Here is a 22468-nt window from a genome sequence, read left to right as displayed (position 1 = left end):
TAATCACGAATGTGGCGGAATCTTCCGTGGATCCTGCAGAACTATTTCAGACTCACATTGCCACACAGAAACCTCCTCCGACCCCAAGGATATCCTGGAATATCTAAAGAATCCGACATACGAACCGTCTCGCTACCCCTGGCCTAACCGAGTGTTCACGCAAGTATATGAGTGCGAAGGAAATTGGGCAGGCTATAACTGTGACGAATGTAAGTTTGGGTACGTGAGAACGCCAATGGGACAGGGCGGTGTTGCGCAATGTGTGAAACGCCAGACACCCCTAGTGCGGAGAAACTTTCTCACCCTGAGTCCTTCAGAGCGCGATGATGTGCAGAAACTCGTTGCTGCCTCTCGAAATAGAACGGGGGCTGGTAAGAGTCGCTTTGGCGTGCTAGTGGATGAAAGTCACTTTCCTCGCACCCCAGGCACCAGGAGTCGATCACAACTCACCAGCGCTGATTTCAAGACGGATATCTCTACATACGAGTTCATGGCATGGATACACTACTTCGCCTCCAAGGACAGCGGCGCCCCACCAACGGGGTTTCCCCATGTGTACATTGACTTTGCCCACAGAAATCCCTCTTTCTTGGTATGGCATCGGTTGTACATGCTGCTGTTTGAGGCTGAGCTGCAGTTGGTGTCTGGAAACTCATCATTCGCCCTTCCGTACTGGGACTGGTTAGACAATAGTACCAGGGACACCTTGCTCACAGAGAACAAGTTTGGCAACCCAACAGGCCTGACTGGAGTACTGGCAGACTTCACTGTCACCTGCTATGCTGCTTCATTCTATCCTTGGGCCACACGGCGTGGTAGGAACAGTTTGGGCGAGCGGCGTGGTAAGAACAGTTTGTGCACACGCGGAGAGTTTGATTCCACAGTCAAGGTGTCCAGGAAATTTGGCCCTTGTGAAGAGACGCAATTCCTTCCCAGCAACCGAGATATCTGGGACGTATTGACAACCACCGACAGATACGATATGGAAAAGTATAATATAAGTTCGACCGGATACAACAGCTATCGCAAAGTTTTGGAGGGTTCCACTCCATTGCCTGGCAAGAAGTACTGTCAAAACCGATGGTGGAATACTGTTCACGAACTTCACAATGCCGTGCACATCTATACCAGTGGAACCATGGGCAATTTGGGGGCTTCACCAAACGACCCACTCTTTTGGCTTCATCACAGTATGGTGGATAGAGTGTTTGAGATCTTCATCAAGAGGAACGGTGAGACATACACACCGACAGTGGGTGCACCACCAGGTCACAATGCTGATGACTGTATGGTGCCGTTCTATCCCCTGCATCGTAACAAGGACTACTTGAAACTGTCAATGGAGCTTGGCTACCAGTATGACAGTCTGCCAGAATACGCACATGAACCTGTCCGACACGAGTGGAGTCAATGCGCAGGTAAGTCTGATTGGACTGGGCCCTCCCAGCAGGGGACCCATTTCTGTAACAGAAAATCCTCCCTTGCATGTGGCAAAAGGGGCCCACTCATTGTATCCTGCATTTTGTTATGGCTAGAGGGGATTGAACTGGACCCAGGAATTGTTATTTAATGACTTCTGACTTCTCTTTCAAACCCTTTGGTAGAGATGTTCTGCTTCATGTGAAACATAGAGGAAATACGTCAAGAACGAAAGCATGGCCCGGGCGTTAGAGACTACGGCCTCGCGTGTTGACATGGCGATGAGAGATCTCTACGTTGTAGCACATGCAAAGAAAATGTATATGGATTTGCTGAGTACCAGTCCTGGTTGTCAGAAAACTGCCAGATTTGGAACAGGAGATTCACAATACATATTCCACCTAATTTCTTTGTGTGAATGCGCACCAGAGCATCTACTTTGGGATACCTGAAGCACAAGAACTCGAGTACTTGATTCTTCACATTGCGTTCCCTGGCACATGGACCTTGTTCCGATGAAGAACTGAGACCCCGAGTTCTCCGATAGTGAGAGACCCGCTCTGGTACACAATGCTCTCCGTTTGTGAGAGACTCACTTCTTCCGCCCAATGCTTGGACACTAAAAGTAATGACTGTTCTCTTTCTGTTCACCCAGAAGTCTGAATTATGCTTGAACATACACAAGAATAATACCCTCACCGGGCAAGCTCGTAATCAGGCATGCGTAACAGCACTAGCAGGCAGCTGCAAGCAATACTAGCACGGTAGTCTACAGTACAATGCAGTGGTACACGAACTACATGAAATCAAAGGATGAATCACCACCGATATGACAGCCATGTTGTGAACCCTGCTAAGATTCTCTAAATTGTCAGGATCGTACGACCACACGGCACGAGGACAACTGTTTTCCTTTACACAGTATATTTCACTTCATCTGATAATTAACAATGAACACTAATAACACCAGCTATTTATAGCATGCAAAAACAGCGTACATGCAAAACATAAACAGATAAAACTGGACATAACAGCGTATACAGCAAAACGCACACAACGCATATAGCGTATGCCATGCAGCAACATCAGCGGTACGGCGGAGTCGAAATACAACATTTCAACGAATACAATGCCATAAGCGCGAAGGCCTTTCCCAATTGAGAACTGGTGGTTTACAACATTCTCCCCACCAAAGGGCTTCTCACCGCCGTACAACAATGCACACAAGTCAAAAACGATCCGGGGCTCTGACTACGCGCCCAGAACGCGTTATCTCCTGCTGCCGTGGTGGTGGTAACGGTGATGACGGTTCATACGCTGGCTGCTGAGGGACGATAGCAGGTTGAGCGGTATCTGCAAGCCCAGGAGCCACGTCCTGTGACGATACTTCTAACGGCACTAACCTTTGGATCGGCCTCAACAGGGTACTGGTACTCAACTTAACCTTGGCAACACGACGCTTACCATCTCGACCAGGGAATAACTCGATGATCCGTCCCAAACGCCAGAACTGTTTGCGCTTGGTATCATCGAGAACAAAGACAACATCACCCACAGCTAAAGGGCGCGACATGGTCTGTTGGTGTTTGTTCAGCTGACTTAGGTACTCCACCTCCCAACGATTCTTGACATGCTCCAGTGTCCGACTGAGGTAACGCAATCTCGATGACATCTGCGCAGCGTCCAGGGTACCTGCTGGCTTCTCTGACGACATCCAGATGTCACCCATCATCATTGCAGGGGTTACTGGTGGCTCATCCAGGCTATCAGACACATAAGTTAGCGGACGACTATTCACCACTGCTTCAACCTCATACAAGAGGGTCTCAAGCTCCTGGACCTTCAGAAACGCTGTTCCCATTACCCTTTTCAAGGCACTCTTCACTGTACCAACCATTCGCTCATAGAAGCCTCCATGCCATGGTGCAGCTGGAGGATTGAACATCCATGGCACACCCAGTTTGTCAGATGCCGCCTTGAACGTTGTAGCGTTGTCAGACCTGATCCGAGACGGCAAACTACGTCTCGCGACAAACTTCCGAAATGCCATCAAGAATGACTCGGTACTTAAACTATCGACCACCTCCAAGTGAACTGCTCTGGTGGTGGCACACACAAACAATGCTATCCATACCTTCGGAGATGACTCACCACGGCGCACGTACAACGGACCAGCATAGTCGATGCCGGTAGTTGCGAACGGCCTCTCGTGAACAACTCGGTCTTCCGGCAGCGGCGGGCAGACTTCTGAGGCAGCCTTAGCCTTGTAGCGGCGGCATGTAACACATCGCTGAGTAATGTTGCGTAGCGCCCGTCGACCACCGATAATCCAGAATTTCTGACGGATGAACGACAAGACTCCTTCTACACCTTGGTGCATCCTTTCAACATGCATTTTCTCCAACAGCAACTCGGTCAGATGATGTTTGCCTAACAGGACTGGGTGCTTGGCTCCATACGCCAACTCGCTGTGCTGAAGTCGTCCCCCGGCTCTGAGCACTCCATGCTCATCCAGAAACGGTGCAAGCTGATACACCTTCGACCCAGGCTTCACTGGTTGACCTTGCTTGATCAGCTCAAGATCCTCAGCGAAACATGCGGCTTGAACGATGCGGTACAATACGTTGTCTGCTGCAAAATAGAGTTCAGCACGAGGCTCAGTGTGCTTCCACTGCAACATCCGAGTCACCATGCCCTGTGCCCTCGACCATTTACTGAATCGGAGCCACCATTCCTTATCAGATTCTCGACTACAGGTGGTGGCTGACACTCGTACTTCTACACTGGACTCATCTGTAGCTGCGGTTGAGGATGCGGTGGGCCAGTCATTGGGCTCCGTGATCCAGGTTGCTCCGCCCCTCCAGAACGGACTACGGATCTGCTGTGCACTACTCCCACGCGACGGTAAATCTGCTGGGTTGTGAAGGCCTGGGCAATGGTTCCACACAATGCCGACCTTCTTCGATATCTCTTGGACTTGACTGACGCGGTTAGCCACAAATGTTTTCCATTTGTACGATGGATTACTGATCCAATGAACGGTAGTGAGACTGTCAGTCCAGCCATAGACTTGCGTGACGGTCACACGCAGCTCCTTCACCACAAACTCAGCGTAGCGAGCCGCTAGACATACTGCTTGTAACTCAAGGCGGGCTAACGTGGGCGGAGACACGGGTACCACTTTGGCCTTGGCAAATACCAAGTGCGACTGTCCATTGACGACTGCATACAAACAACATCCAAACGCTTTCTCACTGGCATCGGCGAAGGCATGAAGCGCAATCGGCATGTCAAGATTGCAGCAAATCCAACGTGGTATGTCAATGCTCACCACTTCGGCCAACTCTCCCCACCATTGCGCGCATGCGGCTGCGATGCCATCAGGCAACTTATCATCCCAGTCGCCTCCGACTTTCCAGGCTTGCTGTAGCAGTACCTTTCCAGGCACAACTGCCGGTGCTGCTAGACCTAGCGGATCAAACACTGACGCAACACACTTGAGGAGGGATCGCCGGGTCCAAACAGACGGCCTATCGGACTCGCCTAGCGCTGCTATGCTGAGCAAGTCATCACTGGTTTTCCACTTCAGACCGAGAACTTTATCTCCGGCCTCTGGATCGCACGGGATTTCGTTGCCTCGCCACTTGCGTAACTCCATGCCAGCATCCGTAAGCACACGCACGCTGAACTCTTGCATCTCCTTAGCTTCCGAGGCATTTGAGACACTAGAGACCAAATCGTCAACGTAGAAACTCGTGAGCAAGAGATCAATACGATCTCGCTCTTTGGGTGCAGACAACGCCAGTAGCTCCTTCAAGTGATGCTGAATCACCGCAGTAAGCATGTATGGCGAGCAGTTTACGCCAAATGGCAGTTTCGTTAGCCTCCAGGTTAACAGTTCATCGCTGTCGCTTCGACCGGGCCACAAGAAACGCAGGTACGGACGGTCTTCGGGATTAACCGCGACCATGAAGAAAGCCTTGCGGATGTCCGCTTGCAGCGCGCTCTTATATTCACGGAACCGTAATAGCATACCTGCGAGACTCGGCAATAGCGACGGTCCAGGGTCAACCATGTCGTTCAACGACTTGCCATCTGGAGCCGTCGCCGAGGCATTGAACACCACTCTTAACTTCGTGGTTGCAGCGTGCTCGCGGAATACACCATGATGCGGTACATAGTACCCGGCATCGCTCTCACATGGCTCCAGCTCAATTGCTCCAAGCTCACGGTACTCCCTGATCAGCACATCATCATAGAGCGCACGCTTCCCATTCCTCTTCAGCTTTTCAAGAAGCCGCGTTGCGATGACTCTAGCTTGAGTAAAGTTATCTGTTGGGCGACGCTCATTTCGCCACAAGAGACCCACTTGGTACCCGCTGCCCTGGCGGCATAGCGGGAACGATGGCAGGTGCTGATGTTGTTCTGGAGGTTCATCCAACTGCCATAGTTGTTCAATGTGGGCTGTGACACATGACACGGTCACCGGCTGACTGTTTCGACTTGGTGCAGACGCTGGACCAGATAATACATTACCTATCTCTGTGTTCCACACCGTCTCACCATTAACTTCCTTCTTGCTGTGCAGTACCGCGTTGATATAGTCTGCACCAATCAGCATATGTATTTCGTCTGATGTCCCTTGTTGAGGCTTGTCACTCAGCTCTACTCCCCAACTGTGCCACTGCGCAATGGTCTGCGGACTTGCGCACTTCAGGTCCAGCTCAAGCGTTGGTTTCACGAACGCGCGTACCCGAATGCTAGCGGAGCTACCCTGGATCGTGATGGCGTACTTATCCATGCGCTGTTGGGTTGGTTCCGCGCCGAACGGCTTCACCTCTACATTTTCAACCCCAACGTGTTCTGCATCGATTGCTGACACCAACGCTGCAGTCACGAATGACGCCTCAGCACCCGAGTCCAGGAACACTCGAACCTTCGCGTTTTGAGTTCTTCCCTCAACTCGTGCCACTCCGGTCATCAGCCGCACACTTGGCGAGTGTAGACAGCACGACCCAACATTCTTCTCCGTAACTATCTCAGTCGGTTTCTCCCGGCTGTAACCTGCTCTATCCAACACATCATGTATTAGCAGGTGGTGTTTCCTCTGGCATTTCGTGCATCTCGAGCCTGACCGACATTCTCTGGCCATATGGCCATACTTAAGGCAGTTCCAGCAGAGTCTCTCTCGCTGCAGAAAACCCTTTCTCTCTTCCTGTGGCAGCGACTTTCGCTGCTTCTCTGCATCTGCGACCGATATCGCCATGCACTGTGCCGACGCCGTGGGCCTTGGCACGGATCGTTCTACTGGCTTCCTGGCAGTATCACCCTGTCGTCCGTGCGCGACCTGGTAAGACGCGCCGTGCTCCTGTACCTGGCGCAGTGACATCCCGTAGCACTGCCGTTCGACCAGGTACGTCTTCATCTCAGGTCCGCATTGCTCCAAGATTACCTGCTTTGCCATTGCTTGCAGCACCGGGGCCATTTTACCTATATCGGCGCTATACTTGGTGCCCACCTCGCCATCTTCTGTCATAGCGAGTGTGGCCCACACCTCTACCTCTCGGCAAACACGGACAACGTATTGATGAAACGACTCATCTGACCGCTGCTTGCCTGTCAGCAATGTCTTCCACGCTTTATCCGGAGTCTTTCCGAGCGAGGCAAGCAACTCTCGCTTTGCTTCCTCGTAATTGTTGCATCCAATACATATCCTCTCCGCTTTGCTACCCGCTAGCGCGATGCGCAGTCGCAGCAGCCATTCGCTTTCTTCGAACTCGTTCTTGGAACAGATGTCCTCGAACAGGTCAAGATAACGCTCCAATGGCTGCGTTCCATCATATGAGGGGATTTTCATCACCGGTTGACGCCCACCGCTGTGACTGGGAGATTCCTCTGTGCCTCCCATCGTGGCTTTACCCTCACCCTCCTGCGCATTGGCGATGCGCTCGTTAATCTCCTTTAGTGTTTTGGCAAACTCGGTGCGGAGCGCCTCCTCTCGCCGTCTGGCACTGCGCTCCTCACGCTCCGCGTACTGTTGGAGCCTCTGCTCCACATGTACCTTCAACAACTCGCCTTCTAATCCTAACCGCTCTCCATTGTCGATAAAGCTGGCTTCCAAATTGTTCCATAGTTCCTCTGCCATGCTCGCTCCTATCCTGGCGTGGTCGCCAAATGTTGTGAACCCTGCTAAGATTCTCTAAATTGTCAGGATCGTACGACCACACGGCACGAGGACAACTGTTTTCCTTTACACAGTATATTTCACTTCATCTGATAATTAACAATGAACACTAATAACACCAGCTATTTATAGCATGCAAAAACAGCGTACATGCAAAACATAAACAGATAAAACTGGACATAACAGCGTATACAGCAAAACGCACACAACGCATATAGTGTATGCCATGCAGCAACATCAGCGGTACGGCGGAGTCGAAATACAACATTTCAACGAATACAATGCCATAAGCGCGAAGGCCTTTCCCAATTGAGAACTGGTGGTTTACAACAGAATGCGCACCAGAGCATCTACTTTGGGATACCTGAAGCACAAGAACTCGAGTACTTGATTCTTCACATTGCGTTCCCTGGCACATGGACCTTGTTCCGATGAAGAACTGAGACCCCGAGTTCTCCGATAGTGAGAGACCCGCTCTGGTACACAATGCTCTCCGTTTGTGAGAGACTCACTTCTTCCGCCCAATGCTTGGACACTAAAAGTAATGACTGTTCTCTTTCTGTTCACCCAGAAGTCTGAATTATGCTTGAACATACACAAGAATAATACCCTCGCCGGGCAAGCTCGTAATCAGGCATGCGTAACAGCACTAGCAGGCAGCTGCAAGCAATACTAGCACGGTAGTCTACAGTACAATGCAGTGGTACACGAACTACATGAAATCAAAGGATGAATCACCACCGATATGACAGCCATGAGTCCTGTGGTCTCATCTGACCACAACACAGCGTACAATGAGACACGACCTATGGCACTCAATGCATAAAGATTGAAACATGACACTATTCAAAGCATCCTTCTGAACATTCTCCCCTTCCTCGATGTGTGGAGCACTATCGAAACTAAACACCTAGCTTAGCAACGCCTAGTATAGTATCGACAGCTAGAAAGGAGGAGCAAAGAAAATAACACTGCAGCAAACGGCTTGCCTAATCTACGGCATGAAATAGTTGACATAACAAAGTCTAAAACCATGTGATGGTCTGACCCGTCTTAAGATGTTCACTCAGCAGGTGACTCAATTGGGCACAGCTTGCTGATAGGACGGATTAGCGTAGACTTTCCAACTTGCACTTTCACGACACGCACATGTCCGTCTCGTCCAGGAAATGTCTCCAACACTCTTGCCAGAGGCCAGTTACCGCGAGGGGTGTTGGGACTCAGCAACAGCATAACATCTCCGATCTTGACGTCATTATGAGGCTTCCGCCATTTCTTGCGCTGGGTAAGTAACGGAAGCCACTCCCGTATCCATCGCTGCCAGAAGTGGTGGACTAGTTGTTGGACTCTCCTCCAGCGCTTCCGCGGGTTGAAGTCGGTTGTATCGACCGATGATGGTGCAAATGTTCCTCCACACTGCCCGAATAGGAAGTGGTTCGGCGTAAGAGGCGGTTCATCTGACGGCGAGCTGGATGTGTACGTCAATGGTCTTGAGTTGATGAGACTCTCAGCTGCGACGAAAGCTGTGGTCAGCTCTTCGTCTGTGATGTCGGCAGACTTCAAAATCGCTGACACGGCTCGCTTAGCAGCACGTATCATTACTTCGAATACTCCACCGAAGTGAGGGGCGGCCGCCGGGTTGAACTGCCATGTCACCCTCTGATCCGCCACTGTCCGAATGATCTGCTCTTCATCCATTTGCGCAACAAGATCCTTCAATTCTCCTTGTGCGCCGACAAAGTTGGTGCCGTTGTCCGAGATGACCCGTTCTGGCAGTCCCCGTCGTCCAACAAAGCGGTAGAAGGCATTGAGGAAGGAGTTCGTGTCCATGCTGTATGCGATCTCCAGATGTACTGCCCTCGTGGCCAAGCAAGTGAATAGACACAAGTAGCGCTTTGTCCGCTTTCGGCCGCGGCCGTGTACTGTCTCAAACGGCCCAGCAAAGTCAACTCCAGCTCGAGCGAACGCCCTGAAGGATGGTGTGATGCGGCTCCGCGGCAATGGTGCCATCACTTGCGGTGGGTCTGGCCTTGAGTAGCTTGCATCGCGGACATTTCCTCTCGACGTCTCGGACGGCTTCCCTCCCAGCTACTATCCAAAAGCGGCTGCAAAGAGATGCGTACACCTGGTTGACGCCTCCGACATGCTGAGCTTGGTCGTGATGTTGCTGGACGATTAACCTGGTTACGGTATGGTGTCTTGGCAGGATGATCGGGTTGACGGCATCTCGTGGCAGAAAGTCTGCGAATTCAAGTCGACCACGGCAGCGTATGACACCCTCCTCATCGATGTACGGACACAAGGACCTCAAGGGACTACGCTCTGGAATGGATTGCTTGTTCCGGAGCGCTGGCATCTCCGCATGAAACGCTTCTCCTTGCGCAAGCTTTATGATCTCCGTCTCTGCGGCTGCCAATTCGTCGGGCATCAGCTCCCCTCCCTGACGATCCTCCTTTTGTCGACGGCAGTTCTCACCGAACCGCAGCACCCGCGCCCACAGTCGTACTCCCCGTGCCCAGTTGATGAACCTGTTGGCATGGAGTGGGCTGGAATCGTCAACGTTAGCGGTCACTTGCAGCAAGCTGACCGTGGTTCCAGATGATACGGCGCTCACTTTCTTCTCCTCTTTCCGTGCCTCGGACTGCGGATAGGCTGGCACTGTTCCCATGGGCCATTTTTCCGGCTCTTGTTGGAGGAAAGCAGGGCCATTCAACCAGACGGTCGTGTCGAGATTGGGGACCGTTGTACCCCTAGAGACCACATCAGCTGGATTCTGGTCTGTGGGAACATGGTGCCACTGTGACGGTTGACTCTGGTTGTGGATCTCGCTGACTCGGTTCGCCACAAATGCCTTGTAACTTCGGCTCCTGCCTCTGATCCAGTAAAGAACATTCTGACTATCTGTCCAGAGTACCACGTCTGACATAGCTAAGCCTAGCGCACGAGTCACGACGCTTGCCAACCGAATTGCCATGACGGCCGCCATGAGCTCCAACCTTGGAATGCTCACTGAATGTAGAGGCGCCACCCTTGTCTTGGCTGCGACAAGGCGAGTTTGAACGCCACCACTGCTCTTCACACGAGCGTATGCGACGGCTCCATAGGCTTGCTCAGAGGCATCAGCAAATACATGGCACTGTAGCTTCGACTCCGTCGCTGCGATGCCGGTCGTCAGGTCGAAGTGTAGACATCTCGGTATCCGAATCTTGGCAAGTTCTGGCAGCTCATTGAACCACTGCCTCGTTTCCGCTTCCAGGGTAGGCTCTAGCGGATCGTCCCACTGCAGACCGGCAGACCACATGCGTTGCAGTAGCATCTTCGCGCAGACTGTGACTGGCGCCATGAAGCCGAGCGGATCGAAGATTGTTGCTGCTTTCTTCAGTACAGCTCGCTTCGTGAGCTTAACTTCTGTTGGCGGTGGTGAGAAGGTAAAGCCAAAGTTGTCTGTGCTCGCATCATACTGCACACCCAGCGTCCTGATGGTGGGCAGCGCTTCTCCGAAGGCGACGTTGGCAGCCCGGTCCACTTCAGGGATCTTGTCCATGATCTCCTGCGAGTTCGAAAGCCATTTCCTGGCGTGCATGCCTGCTTCGCCCCAGAGGCTGGTCAGTTGGTGGTAGTTGTCGATGCCAGCGCTCACCGACGGTGCGGAGTCCAGGCTGTCGTCCATGTATGTCGACTCGAGGACGGTTTCAGCGGCGTTCGGGTACTTCGATGTCGACGTTCGGGCATGCTCTTGCGTGACCAATTGCGCGAGGAAAGGCGAACAGTTGACGCCGAAGACGACTCGCTGAAATTCGTACACTTCCGGCTTCTCACTGGGATCCTCTCGCCACAGAAATCGATGGAATGGCCTGTCCTCCTCTCTCAGCTGGATTTGTAAATACATCTCGCTGATGTCGCAAGCCAGTGCCACCGGGTATTTCCGGAACCTCAGTAGCACCTGGCTCAAATCTTGTTGGAGCTTAGGCCCTTGGTGAATCACGTCATTGAGCGACGTTCCTTGCTGCTTGGCAGATGCATCGAACACGATGCGTACCTTGGTTGTGCTTTTGCCCATCCTCACAACTGGAAAATGTGCCAATAACCACCTGGGGACGCTGTTCTCACCCACTGGCACACGGCGCACGTAGCCCTTGGCTTCATACTGCTTGATGGTGGTTCTGTAAGCTGTGGACACTTCCGGCTGCTTTGCGAGCCGCCGTTCTGTTGACTCTAGGCGCCGGAGAGCCATGTCGTAATTCTCTGCCAGGTCCGGGGGCTTCTTTCGCCATGGAGCGCCGACTTCATAGCGCTGGTCGATCCTCGACATGGTCGCCTTCGTCATGCTGACCACCTGCTGATCATCTGCGCTGATCACCGTCTCAGTTTCTGCCGGCACATCCTCCAACTCCCAGAACTTCCGCAGAAGCCTATCGAGTGGTTCATGCATCTGCACGCCGTGAAGAGTGATCCCAACGCCAGTGTGTCGAGCAACTGCTGATGGTGCTACACATGTCCATCCTAGCGGCGTTAGTCTGGCTACAGGCTCGCCCGGCTTTCCGGGAATGTCTCGCAGGGAAACGTGGAGGTCAGCGTGGTCCAGCCCCAACAGGACGTCTATGGTGCTGGAACGACATAATGATAGTGGTGGGAACTGGACGCCTTGGAGGTGCTCCCACTTTCTCCCTTGCTGCTGCCAGTCGATAACGCTGAAATCCCCCACGACTTTCTTGGTAGTGTAGAGCTCGACATCGGTTCTCAGACGCCCGTCCAGACTTTGCAGCTCCAGAGCCACTGGGGTGGTGAGGAACACCTCTTTGTGGCCGTTGAGGGTGTGAACAGACATCCTTTCCGGTTGCTGTCCCTGAACTCCCAGTTCGGCTGCTACATCGCTGTTAACGTAAGAGCGAGTGCTTCCGTCATCCAAGATGGCATTGACAGTCATTCGTCGGTTGCCGGCGATCAAGACCACGGGTATCGTGCGTAAGGACACAGGCTCTCGCTGCAGCATTGCAGTGGTGAGACCGACGTGCTCCCCTTCCGTGCCAGGCGCTGTCTCGGATGCCGCAGAGCAGTTGCACGGAACATTGTGAGTCACTGGGCCACTAGACTTGGTGGTGGCTGGCTTAGGCTCTGCCGTCGGTTTGGCTGCTTGAGGCTTAGGCCTGCCTGCCCCGTTGTCGGATGCTGATTCACGGCGGGGATCATGCAGCAATCGGTGATGGGACTTCTGGCATCCGTCGATTCCACATGTCCTTGACATCTGACATTCTCTGCCAGAGTGCCCTCGCCCGAGACATCGGAAGCATAGGCCAGAACTCTGTGCCACCTGCCAGCGTTGCGTTGGTGCCGAGGCCTTGAAGGTTAAGCACTTCCAGACCGGATGGCTCCCTTTGCAGTGAGCGCACCCAGGCGCCGGTTTTTCCTCCTTCGCAGTCACGAGTGTCACCGGTCGCACAGACTGCGATTGCCGGCCAGTATTGCTACTGCTGGGTTGGCTCTCTATCAGCCCGTCGACGGTTTCCATGGCAGTCGTTAGAAACTCCGCCTCCAGACTACACCATTCCAGGAAAACTTCAACCGATTCTGCCATCCTCTTGTCATGGCGCCAGCGATGGTACTGTGCCAACATCTGCCGGTCAAGCTTTTTCAGCAGCTTGCCATAGAAGGTACCAGGCTGCAGCTCCATTGCCCGTCCAGCATCCCTCAGGTTGGACACTGCCACTGTTAGCAGGTCTACGAATCGCTCCAAGTCTTATGGCTTGTTGACCCGGACAGGCTTGATGTTCTCCAGCTCCTCTGTATGGATTGCGATTCGCCGCCGCTCGCCGCCGTACTTCCTTTCAAGCAGCTGCTTCGCTGCGTTATATCCCCCGGCCGAGTATCCCAGGCTCTCGACAGCCCGAAGAGGTTCGCCTGCCAGGTACTGTCGAAGCTGCAACATCTTCGTCTCTGGTGTCATGGGCGCAGCGTCGATGCATGCCATGAATGCTGCATGCCACCCTTCAAATCTGCGTTTGTCTCCGTCGAACACCGGAATGCTGATCTTCTGCAGTTGCATCCACGGTCCAGCTGCATTCGCACTAGCGCCAACCGCTGGCGGTTGACCCTGAAGCACTTGGCAGTCTTGGGGCTGCAGGCCGACTGGCTGATATCCGTATCCCCCATGTCCTGAGTAGGAAACTGGGTTCGCTTGTGATGGCACTGGCGGTCGTCTACCAGCATTCAGGCCGGCTACTGACTGACTGTTCTGAGACTGAAACACTGGCGCTGCAGGGTTCGGATACGCATTGCCCCTGGACGCCGTTCTAACAGACACAGTCCCGCTTGCTGACGCTGTCACTGCCGCACTTTGTGATGCCGTCGCACTGCTACTCGCACTACCACTCGTAGATCTAGCAGGCTGCGGTGCAGCTGGTGGCGCTGGTCTGTTGGGTGGCGTTCCTGGTGCCTGCGCCCGAGTACCAGTCTGACTGCTCGCCCCGAGTTGCTGCACAGGCCTCGTGGTGCTCGTCGTTGTCCCGTACCCGTCCTGGGACGCTGTCAAGTTCGAAGACGAAGGAGGGCTAGCGCTGGAAACGGAATTCACCGTGCTACTCGCACTCGTAGCGGTGACGCTAGCGCTGGTTCTACGAACTGTAGCGGACGCTGACTCAGCGGACTGATCTTCTGCTTCCCTGTCCACATGACTCATGAGGTTCATCCTCACTCCTTCTGAAGACCGGTCTCTGTGATCGTATGCTTGATCGATTGTTGGCCTCTCGTGGTCAACCACAGTATCAATCGATGACAGGTAATGGCGTGCTTGGCCGTGCGGTGAGCTGTAACTGATACCACTTCTGGAGCGCGTACGTGCAGGCGCACCTAACCGAGACGCAGTACTGGCAGTGGTGCGTGAGAACTCTGAAACTGGCTCTGAATCAAAGTGTTGCTGTTGGCCATGTGATGCAAAACTGTAGCCCGTGTTGGTTGACTGCGAAAGAAATGAAGCTAGTGCATCTCCAGCTGCGCTGAGCTGACTTTCCATTGTCTCTATTTCTGACAAAACCTTTGTTTTCCCAGCGATGTCGCCCTGCACAGCATAACAACCCATCAAATCCGCCATCACTGCGGTGGCCCTCTCGTATGCCTCCTCTAATTCTGTGAAACCGGCTACAACTTCTTCGGTACTGCACTCACCGTCCGTCATGGTCACCAGCACACGTCTGCGAACTTTTGTGAAATCCCCTTTTGCCTGCGTCTTCCAGGCCCGCAAGGTTGACACGTCTGAAACTGCGTTGTCGGAAGTTCGTGTTGACAGGGACCCACTCTCGAGTGGCGCATCACTGTCTCCTTCCACTGGTACTGCGGTTCCGGTTCCTTCAGCGTCCGACGCCGCTTGCGTAGGAACGCCTTGTGTGCTCGAATCGCCTTCATCCGAGTTGCCCGGTACCGCCGGCTCTATCTGAACTGGTTCGTTGCTGCTCATGGCTCTACATAGAAACCATCCTCTGCTACCAATAAATGTTCCGATGAAGAACTGAGACCCCGAGTTCTCCGATAGTGAGAGACCCGCTCTGGTACACAATGCTCTCCGTTTGTGAGAGACTCACTTCTTCCGCCCAATGCTTGGACACTAAAAGTAATGACTGTTCTCTTTCTGTTCACCCAGAAGTCTGAATTATGCTTGAACATACACAAGAATAATACCCTCGCCGGGCAAGCTCGTAATCAGGCATGCGTAACAGCACTAGCAGGCAGCTGCAAGCAATACTAGCACGGTAGTCTACAGTACAATGCAGTGGTACACGAACTACATGAAATCAAAGGATGAATCACCAGATTCACCACCGATATGACAGCCATGAGTCCTGTGGTCTCATCTGACCACAACACAGCGTACAATGAGACACGACCTATGGCACTCAATGCATAAAGATTGAAACATGACACTATTCAAAGCATCCTTCTGAACAGACCTGGATCTCCCTGATGGCTTTTTTTTAATGAAAATCAAATTCAAAAATGAGGAAGACATGAGAAATACAGCAGAAGAACAAGACAACAGCTGGACGAGGCTACAAAGCGAGGCGGTGGTGGCGATGGGGTGCTGCAGTATATACAGCATGGTATGATTGTTTTGCATTACTTTCAATGTGCAAAACCATGACACAGTAGGCGGCTTCCACTGGTCACACAGATGACCAGATCGAATCAGATCTAGTTGCGTGTGTGAGAGTCTATTGCTAAGCCGGATAGCTTAGTCAAACCGTCCGAATTGCAATGATAATCATTCCGACTTCAATAAGAACTCAGATTATGAGTCAGATGGTGAGCCAAGGAAAAATTGTAACATGGAAAATGTGGGCACACGTTGTGCGATCGAGTCCACCAACTAAACCAGATTTTGAACAGTCAGACGTGCACAATCTAGTTTTTGCTGCTACCCACAGTCAACTGGAAACTTGTGGCCAGGCACAAGGGGTACATGGATGCAGCTAATGGGGTCGTTCTCGGCTCTTGTGCCAGTGGTTGTGAGACTTATCCACTCACCCCCACCGTTAGGCGCTGCATCTGTCACTAGGGTTTACCGGGTGTTAGCGGCCGTCGTGAGTTCCCTCCGGGAACGGACACGATAATTTACTTTTTTTACTTACAAGTACCGGGACTCGAACCAGGGACCCTCGCTTCTGTGTGTAAACAACGCATGCCAGATATAGTCCAAATCAAAGTGTTACCATGCTGACCTCACACTGAGAATGTGTTGCCTCTGGACGGTTGCGTGTACGCAAATGGCTCACAGACAAGTTTGTGCCTGCAGCATGCTTGGCACTAGTGATATACGCCAGTAATATGGTGCAGGTCTGCATTGTAATCTGCATAACATTATAGAATGCAAGCCAGCTCATGCTCAGCATTCGGCTAACATGAAGACCAAAATTTCGACAATCAATGATTATCTGCCTTGTGTAGTGGGAAGTATGGGCTGTGCGGTCAATACCGTTGACTCACACAGGAACTTGGTAATCAGACAGTGTTCTGGACCCCATAAACTATGCTGCTTTGTACAATGTCATGTATGTATGCAGTGGCTGCACAGTCCATACTTCTTATAGCTGTATTGTATGTGAGTCTGTTGACAAAATAGCGCAAGTTGAATTTTGGTGATCTTAGTGTGGAGGCAAGGGAACATGAACACCAGGGTTTGCAAGAGTATGCGTGCATTTGTGTGGCAGATTTAGAAGATCTAATGTAATGTGCTGTGTTAGTTCTGACCAACTATCCACACAATTATCACAGTATTAAAGAACAATACATTTGGTTTGTGTGTGGTGCCCTTGTAATACAGCCAATGAGCCAACATATGTACCTAGACCGACAACTAGTGAACCGACTGCACCTAGTCCTGCAACAGGCAGCCATGTCAGGGGTGCCGCAAAACCTTCCAGGGTGGTACGGTAAGCCAGCGAATGTGTAGATCTGTTGATGTCTGATTGGAAAGAGCAACTGCAGTGCATGGATCTGCTGCTTTGCCGCTCTGCTTTTCTGGCAAGCCTTGACGTTGACATGTACGCTCCCAATTGCGCATTTCAACTAGTTCACTAGAGTAGCTAGTATCTCGAAAATCTCTCTCACTCCTGCTTTGTCTCTTAGCAAGGTGTGGGCTTATATGCAAGAGAACATGAATTCATCATTGTTTTCTACATGTATTACTTCATAGGTGCTATTTTTTCTCTCTTTTTTTTTACTGTGATCGCCAATCCATTCTATTTTCCTCGGTTCTTGTCAACCATCCCTTACATACCCAGTATGTATTCTTGTCAATCATCCCTTACATACCCAGTATGTATTCTTGTCAATCATCCTTTACATACCCAGTATGTATCGACACAGTCATGTGACCCTAGATCAAGTTTAGAATCGCCTGTGTATCGGTACCGTAACGGGCCTGTGCTGCCGGACCAATGGAATCTCATAATTTTGTTTGCAACTCTATTTATACTTTGTAGTGTTTTCTAAGCTGGATTTGCAAACTCCATTGCAGTTATTTACACATTATTTTACTCAGTCCAAGCACTCTCAATCTTTGCTGCAATCACCATTTCTTTCTAGATTCACCAGATTTTAGCAAGAAACTATGAGCAACACTGAAGATGAACAATGGAGAAATTCAGTCACACGAGATGCCATGATGTGCCATAGAAAAGTGATAAGAGAATGTGACGGAAGCATGCCAGATATGTGTGTGTGTGTGTGTGTGTGTGCGTGCGTGCGTGCGTGTGTGCGTGCGTGCGTGTGTGTGTGCGTGTGTGTGTGTGTGTGTTCGTGCGTTTGTGTGTGTTCGTGTGTGTGTGTGTGTATGTGTGTGTGTGTCCAATTTCACTTCAAGGTGCCAGTGCATCTAGTGTCTGCTTTTATCAAAGCAGCGTGCTGTCTATACTGGTTACCCCAGCAAGTGTAGGGTGTGCATAGGTAACTGTCTTGGCTGTCCTATTCCGATGTACTCCATGTGGTGTAGACCAGGTGTGCATTGGGGGGTCGATTCACATGGCTTTGCCAGTTGTGTGGATTAGACAGTTATCTGGCGCTTGTCTTGATCTGTTTCAATCAGAATCAGATCTGCTATCGTTGCTATAAAGAGAAAATCTGTGGCTGCACATCCAGTGCATTTGCAGATTTGCGTGCTTTCTTGCGACGGGCGTATACATGGTACATGGTGTGTGTGTGTGTGTGCGTGTGTGTGTGTGTGTGTGTGTGTGTGTGTGTGTGTGTGTGTGTGTGTGTGGTGTGCGGTGTGTGTGTGTGTGATGTGTGTGTGTGTAAATGTGTGGAGAGTAGGAACTCCGTTGAAAGATGCTGGGAGTAAGGGGAGAGAGAGAGAATTGGAGAGCTATGCTTTCGTGTGGATATGTTAGTTCGGCGCCGAGATAGAATAACGTGGAGCTGCAGCCAAAGCCAAAGTGAGGACAAGATTTGCGAAGTACACTCCAACCAACTGGTACCCACATACATGCACTAAACATTGTCTTGCCATTATGTGTGCAACATGATGCCAACATCAGAGCCAGTCTATCACGACACCACCAACTTCACACTGTGTTCAGCAGTCTCCAGTCACATGCTCTCTTTACAGTAGGATGCCTATCACAAATCAACAGTGCTTCGTGTATATGTATTTATACGACGGTTATACAAGGGACAGCATGTGATTGGTGATGGGATCGGTTCCTGTAGAACGGGTAATTTTAGCGACGCAAAAACCCTAGCGAATTTAGCGATCGACTCCTTTTCGCTAAAGTTTCAAGTCGCTAATCCGTTGAGACATTACATTGTAGTACTAAAGTGCGAAACTTCCTAAGCTGGTTGTGTTTCTCAACGCGGTGGTAACGCGGACGTGCAAAATTTACTTTTTACTTACTAAAGTAGTGCACTGGTGGTCCGTGAGTAAAATCGCTGCAAATCGCTAAAATTTAACGTCGCTAACCGCTTGACAATGGGAAAACGCTAAAATTAATAGTCGCTAAAATTACCCGTTCTACAGTGAGACTGTCAGACTCAGTGCTGTCTTGCCGTGGGTAGATCTACGGGTTGGTGTTGTGCATAGTGTTCTCCCCATGCATGCATAGTGTTCGTGTCTGGAGCTTGGACTTTGGCCGGTACACTGTCTAGCAATTCCGTCAGGGCAGAGAATGTAGCTGTGCCCAAGGAGATGCCTCTGTTGTCAAAATTGACGGATCGACAAGTGCGGCATTGATCAAATTTCTCAAGAAGGGAAGGTAGCTGTGACAGAGCTGGGACCAACACGGGCCAAGGCTATGATAAGTCATCCTTGCATACTTATTACTAGTACTAGGGATATCCGCGTGTACTAAAAGCATGTGCATAGCTGGTGTGTCCAGTAAAGAATTTGTTTGGCGTGGGAATCTTCCTTGGCCCGTCATGTTGTAAAGCATATTGAGAGGGGGGCCCGGGGGGGGGGGGGGGGGGGCAGGATTCTCAAAGGCACGTGCTGTTTATGCGTGGGTTCTGTTCTACCAACATACCAGTTACCATAGCATGGATCCACTCGGTGACCACTTCCCCACAAAAGACAGTGCCCCCCCCCCCCCCCCCCACCACCACCACCAGGAGGGATTTCCGACGTCTCCATTGACGGCATATGGCTAAAACGTACACTGGTTAGTTGTTTGATTGTCCGGTACATGTAGCATATCCTTTAATGAAGGCCGCGAACGCGCGCATCATTGTAAACACTGGTCGAAATTGGACCTCATACAATACAGTCATTGTAAGTCTTCTTCACGAAAGATGATAGCTGACAGGAAACCGTGATCAATAGACTCTTGCACTTTCCAAGCTAGGCGCTGTAACTAGTGTAAGTAGATACATGTAGGTCGGGACGGCCTAAATTCGGCTCTGTGTCACTCCTGCCCGTCCTGGCCTTGAATATCCTATTCAAAAAGACTTCAAGTGTTACCAGTAGCCATTCCTAAAGGAACTGATCTAAAGTCGAATTCAGTCGACAGGTCACTCCCAGAGCAAAATACGGTTGGCGCGATCCACGAAATTGGGAAGTATTGAGTGGAACAATACGCGCAATGCTGTTTTACTGAGGCGTTCGGTTTTTCATGATTCTTGTTCGCATAGCTTCCCCTTTTATTGATCTTCGGATCTTTTCAGCCACACAAGTTGTGTGGAATGTTGCTTTGCGTCCTTGAATCGTGGTTTGACCGTATTATACAATGGTCTTGCCAGTGTCGTCATCGACATGCATGAACATCCGCCAACGTCCTTCACAGCTGAGACTTTCAGCTCGTGCTTATCTTGGTTGCGCTAACCTTCCCCTCCTTATGTTATTTCTATAACTTAGAACCTTCCAAGTTGGAAGGCTGTTGGAATGCGCATCCAAGATAATTATGCTAGAGCTGTTAGCCAGTTAGTTGTAGAACGTCAGTACCGTCGGTCAGTGTCGTGCAAATGTTAAGGCATGAGCTGATTGTTTCGTAACTGGTGGTGTTAGTGGACATTATACATAGCGTAACTTGTACATGTAGTTCCTTGGTCCTTTTTCTTTTATAAATCAATCCTTGGCTCTCCATCCGAGTCCAACAATACGAGGCGTACACTATAAATTATGCTGACCCGTGATTGGTTTGCTGCAGACAGATCTTAGGGGCGTCCGTAAATATCGAACTTTTTTCACCAAACGAATTATTTTAGTTTAGACCCAATTACACCCAACCCCTCCCTCCCTCCCCCTCAGAACGTAAAAATTGTTGACATATACATGCATATACATGTACAACAAAAGTCGCAAGTGTGTCACTGCTCCTATGGCCATGTGCATATCGAAGTTTTCTGAAACGAAATTGGTCAACCCCCCTCCCACCCCATAACGAAATTATTTCGTTTCGTGAAAAAAGTTCGATAATTATGGACGACCCCTTAATACTATGTTAGCACTTGTTGCTTGGTTTCTCCTCTTGAACATTATAATATTATTTATATGATTGTGTGCTCCCTACGAGCACGAGGGAGCACGCGCATGTCCTGCTGCCTTGACGTGACTGACTCGCAAGTAGATGTACAACAACATTAGTATGTCTGTCATTAGGTGTTGCATTTGACATGCAGAATGTGTTGTTGTTGTTTGGCTTTATTTAAAGTGGAGTTCCAAAACAGGCCTAAACCTAATGACAATGTGTTTAGGCATGTATTCGCAAGCCCGCACCGGGGCCAACAGTACTCAGCATATAGTTACTTGTTTGCGATTACAGCCTCAGTAGATGGCGTGGAGGCAACTACTGAGTACCCTTTAGCTTTGGCACCGCTGCAGCACCACTTTGGCTCCACTGGCACTAAACAGCGTATACGATCAGAACGGACAGACCAGATAATATCAGACCAGATAATATCTGGTCTGTCATTATATCAACGCTGCAACTCATTTATCATTCTAAAATGTTTGGTGAGCATTTGGGCATGAGTACTGACTACTGTGCCAGTTGGTACTGGAGCTACAATAGCTTTCAATGACGGGTATTTTAAACTATTTTTTATACGCAACATGCTCCTTGTCAGCCTGCACCTAAGTCCTTGACCGGGGTGATCCCGTCCCGGACTGATTATACAGTGCACTGTACATGTACACATGCAAGCATTGGAAGCCAAGTGGCCAGGTACCTGAACATCTTGGGACCTGCCCTGTTTGGATAAGTGAAAGCCTAGGTCGGATAATTGAAGTGATGAAGATTGGTTAGCACAACCCAGTCTGATTCAACCAGACTAGACCACATTAGAACCCTTTGCCATGCAGACCACCAGCACTGATCAGATGAATTGTACACAATTGTATAGCCTACATACTAGAACTGTGGTATAATCATGTACATGCCCTATCAAAAATTTAATAATAATAATAATGTACATGTACATGTACAGTGCTGGCAACTGAAATCCGACCCCCCCCCCCCCCCTAGCGGTGCGCTAGCCGCGTTAGCGATTCGTACGAGACGCTAGTAGGGTCCAGCGGATAATGCCGGCATTATATTCGGCAGTATACGACTATCCGAGCATCAGAGCATTATGGAGCATTAGAAAGGAACAAAACGAGCATTATGTGAGGTTTGAGCGGCCTAACGAGTTTCATAGTGGATAATATCGGGAAATCCCAGGTTTTTGGCAACAATCGGCTACAATCATGATCATGAGATGTTGTCTGGTGATTGGTTTTTGCCATGAAACTCTGAGTAACAACGAAACAGCCCTATTTTACTCCTTTTGTGTACTAGTACCTCTTGCGTACTACGCTCCTCCCATTCCGGGCATTTGAGCGCTATGCATTGTACCGGCGCATGACTTTGTGATTGTGTAGACACGTACCACCTTTAGCACTAACGCTAC

General features: G+C 50.6%; 1 protein-coding gene across 1 annotated transcript; it reads left to right on the top strand.

Annotated features, from left to right (window-relative positions):
- The first annotated feature begins 89 nt into the window (after positions 1-89).
- On the top strand, positions 90-17278 carry LOC135813665 (tyrosinase-like). The gene is made up of 2 exons (XM_065326711.1): positions 90-1418; positions 16914-17278. The coding sequence occupies exons 1-2, from the start codon at positions 236-238 to the stop codon at positions 17024-17026; spliced, it is 1296 nt and encodes a 431-aa protein (XP_065182783.1). The 5' UTR covers positions 90-235; the 3' UTR covers positions 17027-17278.
- The last annotated feature ends 5190 nt before the right edge of the window (positions 17279-22468 follow it).

The sequence above is a fragment of the Sycon ciliatum genome, chromosome 4 (genome assembly GCF_964019385.1).
Source record: "Sycon ciliatum chromosome 4, ocSycCili1.1, whole genome shotgun sequence".
Lineage (NCBI taxonomy): Eukaryota > Metazoa > Porifera > Calcarea > Leucosolenida > Sycettidae > Sycon > Sycon ciliatum.
Note: the sequence above shows the minus strand (reverse complement) of the source record. Positions and strands in the feature narration are given on the sequence as shown.

Excerpts from the sequence above, each read along its gene's own strand:
- LOC135813665 (XM_065326711.1), top strand. The coding sequence starts at position 236 with ATGGGACAGGGCGGTGTTGCGCAATGTGTGAAACGCCAGACACCCCTA. Across the intron at positions 1,419-16,913 it reads CGAGTGGAGTCAATGCGCAG|CCAATGAGCCAACATATGTA; the intron begins GTAAGTCTGATT and ends CTTGTAATACAG.